This window comes from Salvelinus namaycush, unplaced genomic scaffold, assembly GCF_016432855.1.
Source record: "Salvelinus namaycush isolate Seneca unplaced genomic scaffold, SaNama_1.0 Scaffold598, whole genome shotgun sequence".
Classification (NCBI taxonomy): Eukaryota; Metazoa; Chordata; class Actinopteri; order Salmoniformes; family Salmonidae; genus Salvelinus; species Salvelinus namaycush.
Window position 1 is genome coordinate 22,265 of NW_024061306.1, and position 7,194 is coordinate 29,458.

The window sequence follows — 7,194 nt, forward strand, 5'->3', positions numbered from 1 at the left end:
TCTCTCAAATTCATCAAACGCTTATTTTCTACATCGGCATGCCAAACTATTGTGGATGTAGCCATTTTAATAAAGGGGAAAAGGCTCAATGATATGAAGGTGGAAAGGCTAAACGTCATAGTATACGGTCTCACATACACACGGCTGAATGCTGTTTTAGCCAATCAGCATCCAGTATCCAAACTACCCCGTTTATAGTACGGTATATAGTGAATGTGTACAAACATATATACTACCCAAGAAGAACACAGGACTCAGGTTTGAAGTGAGCATGAGTTTATTGGTCAGTGATGATCTCCTCTCACCACCACTGTCTATTGCTGTTATTGGTGCTGGTGAACCAAAGTCCCTGATATATATCTGTGATATATACTACAACCTGCTAGGCCGTTATTACACTATAACGGTCCTCTACAACATGTGTTACGGTGATGATTTAACTCGTCTCACGTTGCTGTTGACGTTACGCACTGATATACGAGTCGCCTCTCGTAGAAATAATACCCTGTTGTGTTATCAACCAGAGTATCTGAGGACGTCCGTGACGGAGTTGAGATGTGTTAGTAGAAACTGTGGGATGGTTCTGACTGACTGTGTTTGTGGTGGTCGTGCTGTGACGAGGCCCCAGTAGACCCAGCCCTAGGCCGAAGCCTGAGGCTCTGTTAGGGGTACGGTCCGCTCTGGGCCCGGTTAGTGCTGGATACGGCGGATAGACTGGATCTGGGGGGTCTGGCAGTGGGAACCCCAGTTCTTCCAGTGCTGGTAGTCTCCACTGTGTCTCTCACACTCCATGATGTACTGCTGGCCCCTGTAGCCGGGGAACTGGTAGCACACAAAGCTGTGGGAGAGAGAGGGATGGAGGGAGAGAGGGAGCGGAGGGGGAAGGGAGAGGGATGGCGGGAGAGAGGGTGATAGGTGGGGTGCAGAGGGAGGGAGGAACATGTTTGGCTTAGAGTGGAGTTTCGCTTGACACTGAATAGAATTGTCACACAATGTTTTGCTTTAATTGTCTCAGCAAGATTGGAGTGTGTTTGTGTCAGTGGAGGCTGCTGAGGGGAGGACGGCTCATAATAACGGCTGGATCAGAGCAAATGGAATGGCATCAAACACATAGAAACCACGTGTTTGATACCATTCCACTTATTTTGATCCAGCAGTTACCACGAGCCCCCCCCCCCCCCCCCCCCCAATAAGGTACCACCAACCTCCTGAGGTTTGTGCCATTGTGTTTTTGTACAGTATCTAATTAGTGAGTGTGTGCTTGTGTTTAATGTTGACTTACGCGCCACACTGAACGTGCATGGATCCGACCTCAGGCATGCACCAGCCCATGGCCCTCAGAGAGGGGTAGTCATCACACAGCTCAGCGCTGCGGCCCATGAAGTTCTCAGTCTCAAAGATCTGCATACGACTGCTCTGGTGGGACTGGGAGGGGAAGGAGGAGAGAAGATAGAGGGGGAGAGAGGATAGAGGGGGAGAGAGAGAGAAGGGGAGAGAGAGGGGGAGGGTTAAACACGATAGGACACAATCTCACTCTGTTTCCTTTTTGCTTTCTCTCATACAGACCGACACACATACAGTACTCTATCCTTCTGTCTGTCTTCTATAAACACTAACATAGAATACTGTCTTCTATTAACACTAACATAGAATACTGTCTTCTATAAACACTAACATAGAATACTGTCTTCTATTAACACTAACATAGAATACTGTCTTCTATAAACACTAACATAGAATACTGTCTTCTATAAACACTAACATAGAATACTGTCTTCTATAAACACTAACATAGAATACTGTCTTCTATTAACACTAACATAGAATACTGTCTTCTATTAACACTAACATAGAATACTGTCTTCTATTAACACTAACATAGAATACTGTCTTCTATAAACACTAACATAGAATACTGTCTTCTATAAACACTAACATAGAATACTGTCTTCTATAAACACTAACATAGAATACTGTCTTCTATAAACACTAACATAGAATACTGTCTTCTATAAACACTAACATAGAATACTGTCTTCTATAAACACTAACATAGAATACTGTCTTCTATTAACACTAACATAGAATACTGTCTTCTATAAACACTAACATAGAATACTGTCTTCTATAAACACTAACATAGAATACTGTCTTCTATTAACACTAACATGGAATACTGTCTTCAATAAACACTAACATAGAATACTGTCTTCTATTAAAACTAACATAGAATACTGTCTTCTATAAACACTAACATAGAATACTGTCTTCTATAAACACTAACATAGAATACTGTCTTCTATTAACACTAACATAGAATACTGTCTTCTATAAACACTAACATAGAATACTGTCTTCTATAACCACTAACATAGAATACTGTCTTCTATTAACACTAACATAGAATACTGTCTTCTATTAACACTAACATAGAATACTGTCTTCTATTAACACTAACATAGAATACTGTCTTCTATAAACACTAACATAGAATACTGTCTTCTATAAACACTAACATAGAACACTGTCTTCTATAAACACTAACATAGAATACTGTCTTCTATTAACACTAACATAGAATACTGTCTTCTATAAACACTAACATAGAATACTGTCTTCTATTAACACTAACATAGAATACTGTCTTCTATTAACACTAACATAGAATACTGTCTTCTATAAACACTAACATAGAATACTGTCTTCTATAAACACTAACATAGAATACTGTCTTCTATTAACACTAACATAGAATACTGTCTTCTATTAACACTAACATAGAATACTGTCTTCTATTAATAACACTAACATAGAATACTGTCTTCTATTAACACTAACATAGAATACTGTCTTCTATAAACACTAACATAGAATACTGTCTTCTATAACCACTAACATAGAATACTGTCTTCTATTAACACTAACATAGAATACTGTCTTCTATTAACACTAACATAGAATACTGTCTTCTATTAACACTAACATAGAATACTGTCTTCTATTAACACTAACATAGAATACTGTCTTCTATAAACACTAACATAGAATACTGTCTTCTATAAACACTAACATAGAATACTGTCTTCTAATAACACTAACATAGAATACTGTCTTCTATTAACACTAACATAGAATACTGTCTTCTATTAACACTAACATAGAATACTGTCTTCTATTAACACTAACATAGAATACTGTCTTCTATAAACACTAACATAGAATACTGTCTTCTATTAACACTAACATAGAATACTGTCTTCTATAAACACTAACATAGAATACTGTCTTCTATAAACACTAACATAGAATACTGTCTTCTATAAACACTAACATAGAATACTGTCTTCTATTAACACTAACATAGAATACTGTCTTCTATTAACACTAACATAGAATACTGTCTTCTATAAACACTAACATAGAATACTTTCTTCTATTAACACTAACATAGAATACTGTCTTCTATAAACACTAACATAGAATACTGTCTTCTATTAACACTAACATAGAATACTGTCTTCTATAAACACTAACATAGAATACTGTCTTCTATTAACACTAACATAGAATACTGTCTTCTATAAACACTAACATAGAATACTGTCTTCTATTAACACTAACATAGAATACTGTCTTCTATAAACACTAACATAGAATACTGTCTTCTATAACCACTAACATAGAATACTGTCTTCTATAAACACTAACATAGAATACTGTCTTCTATAAACACTAACATAGAATACTGTCTTCTATAAACACTAACATAGAATACTGTCTTCTATTAACACTAACATAGAATACTGTCTTCTATAAACACTAACATAGAATACTGTCTTCTATAAACACTAACATAGAATACTGTCTTCTTTAACCACTAACATAGAATACTGTCTTCTATAACCACTAACATAGAATACTGTCTTCTATTAACACTAACATAGAATACTGTCTTCTATAAACACTAACATAGAATACTGTCTTCTATTAACACTAACATAGAATACTGTCTTCTATAACCACTAACATAGAATACTGTCTTCTATAAACACTAACATAGAATACTGTCTTCTATAACCACTAACATAGAATACTGTCTTCTATAAACACTAACATAGAATACTGTCTTCTATTAACACTAACATAGAATACTGTCTTCTATAAACACTAACATAGAATACTGTCTTCTATAAACACTAATATAGAATACTGTCTTCTATAAACACTAACATAGAATACTGTCTTCTATAAACACTAACATAGAATACTGTCTTCTATAAACACTAACATAGAATACTGTCTTCTATAAACACTAACATAGAATACTGTCTTCTATAAACACTAACATAGAATACTGTCTTCTATAAACACTAACATAGAATACTGACACTCTTTCCCACGCTCTCTATGTATCCATCTCTCGCTGTATTTCTCTCTCCCACACACACACACACACACACACACACACACACACACACACACACACACACACACACACACACACACACACACACACACACACACACACACACACACACACAGACACACAGTCCTCACAGCACAGTAGATGGGGCGCAGGGACATGAGGCGCTCCACGTGGTAGGACAGGGAGCCGCTGTAGGCGTCCCAGTGGGGGTACTCTCCTCTCTCCAGGATGAACTGCTGGCCCTGGAAGTCATGGTGCTCAAAGCCCACCCAGCTACAAGGGGAGAGAGAGGGGGGGAGAGAGAGTTACCAACATGTTACATTCAGAGATAGAAGGGGACAGAGAGGGGGGGGGGGGGGGGGAGTTACTGACATGTTACATTCAGAGATAGAAGGGGACAGAGAGGGGGGGAGAGTTACTGACATGTTACATTCAGAGATAGAAGGGGTCAGAGAGGGGGGGAGTTACTGACATGTTACATTCAGAGATAGAAGGGGTCAGAGAGGGGGAGAGGTACTGACATGTTACATTCAGAGATAGAAGGGGACAGAGAGGGGGGGGGGAGTTACTGACATGTTACATTCAGAGATAGAAGGGGACATAGAGGGGGGGGGGGAGTTACTGACATGTTACATTCAGAGATAGAAGGGGACAGAGAGGGGGGGAGTTACTGACATGTTACATTCAGAGATAGAAGGGGGGAGAGGGGGGGGGGGGAGTTACTGACATGTTACATTCAGAGATAGAAGGGGACAGAGAGGGGGGGAGTTACTGACATGTTACATTCAGAGATAGAAGGGGACAGAGAGGGGGGAGAGAGAGTTACTGACATGTTACATTCAGAGATAGAAGGGGACAGAGAGGGGGGAGAGAGTTACTGACATGTTACATTCAGAGATAGAAGGGGACAGAGAGGGGGGGGGGGGGTTACTGACATGTTACATTCAGAGATAGAAGGGGACATAGAGGGGGGGGGGGAGTTACTGACATGTTACATTCAGAGATAGAAGGGGACAGAGAGGGGGGGAGTTACTGACATGTTACATTCAGAGGGGGGGGAGAGAGTTACTGACATGTTACATTCAGAGATAGAAGGGGACAGAGAGGGGGAGGGAGAGAGTTACTGACATGTACATTCAGAGATGAGAGGGGGAGAGAGTTACTGACATGTTACATTCAGAGATAGAAGGGGACAGAGAGGGGGGGAGAGAGTTACTGACATGTTACATTTCATTCAGAGAGAAGGGGACAGATTAAAATACAATGAGACAAGAGCAGGACAGAGGGACAACACCCCACCCTGGTGGTCAATGGTTGACCATGCATGACAACAGGCTACAGCACAGAGAATCATACCCCCACCCACACAGACAAACACCAAACACAGATACCCCCACTCACCAACACATACACACACACAGCCTCCACAGACAACCAGGGTTGTAAGAGACTCACGCTCCACTCTCCACTCTGATAGAGCGGATGTTGTCCAGACCACAGTTCTGGATGTTACAGCACTCAGAGGTAAACTCCTGGCACTTTCCCTGGAAGTGCTCCTGCTCAAACACAGTCACCTACAGGGACAGATAGATACATATTACTGTGTTTGTGTAAATCATATAATCGATTATTTAAATATGTGTGTGTGTGTGCACATGTACATAAAATAAACCTGCGTGTGTGTGAGATCACCTTGAAGAAAGGGGCCATACCCATGCCAGGGAAAAACATGGGGGAGGTCATGTGGGTTTTAGTAGCTCTATTCATGTCTATAGAGAGAGGGGGAGGGAGAGAGAGAGGGGAGAGGGGGAGAGAAAGAGAGGTGGCATGTGAGAGAGATAGAGCAGGGGAGAGAGAGGGACGTTTCATCATTTAAACTAGGATTACAATTCAATTTATTAAAATCCTTTAATATTGTTTATGCATTCCCAGTAATCTATGAAATATGTTAATGATGATATCTAGAAATGTCCTCATGTTCGAGATGTCACTCGGATATTATTTCCATTCTGATGTGGGCCTTTCCAGCTTCATCCACAACCAACTACCATTACTGCCAGCATCCAAAAACTCTAATAAAAGGTCATGGTAGCGTAGCATATCCCCAAAGAAGTTGTGACAATCCTTACAAAAAGTTAAAAAATATAAATAAAAAGTTAAAAACTGGTTAAAACCGTTTTATAAAACGTACTGTAACATAAGCCATCACCAAATCCAATAACTAAACGTTATCAATTTCTAATAACAGCCTATATTTATTCCATCACCAACAACGAACCCTTTTTGGACTAGGCCTACAATGACATTTAACATTTTTATAAATGTAGGTTAAGAAATACTTCTCAAAATGTTGATCAAATTATGAGTGTTACGCCGGTGGGTAGCCTAGGCCTAAATCCGTTCTGTTGAAACACCATGGGCTATTCGGTTCAACCAGGACCGGGGGCTTACCTGGTTCGTCTCCTCTCCTCTCTCTCACGCGCCAATCCTTTTACATAGAGTTTTGTGAGAATCTGGCGCTTCTGTTTTATACCGCAGTCCACGGTGGCCCGCGCGTCTCCACTGGCGACAACGTGCGTGCGTGTGCGCGTTTCATCATGTCTGTGTGAGTGAGGTGTGAGTGAGTTGGGGGTAAAGTGAGCACGCCCGTGCGCGTGTTTCTATGTCGGCACCCCTCTGTGTGTCCGTGCGTAAATGTGTCCTATGGGTGCGCACGGCCGTGTGAGCAATACACGCGTCCCCCCACCTCTCCCTCTCCCTCTCTCTCT

At 40.5% G+C, this 7,194-nt stretch overlaps 1 protein-coding gene across 1 annotated transcript; it reads right to left on the bottom strand.

The window, feature by feature from the left end:
• Positions 1-690: 690 nt before the first annotated feature.
• LOC120041977 (beta-crystallin A1-like) lies at positions 691-6,193 on the bottom strand. The gene is made up of 5 exons (XM_038986854.1): positions 6,119-6,193; positions 5,882-6,000; positions 4,558-4,699; positions 1,283-1,425; positions 691-838 (listed from the first exon to the last, which is right to left on the bottom strand). Exons 1-5 carry the CDS (start codon positions 6,191-6,193, stop codon positions 691-693), a joined length of 627 nt encoding a protein of 208 aa, XP_038842782.1.
• Between the last annotated feature and the right edge of the window lie 1,001 nt (positions 6,194-7,194).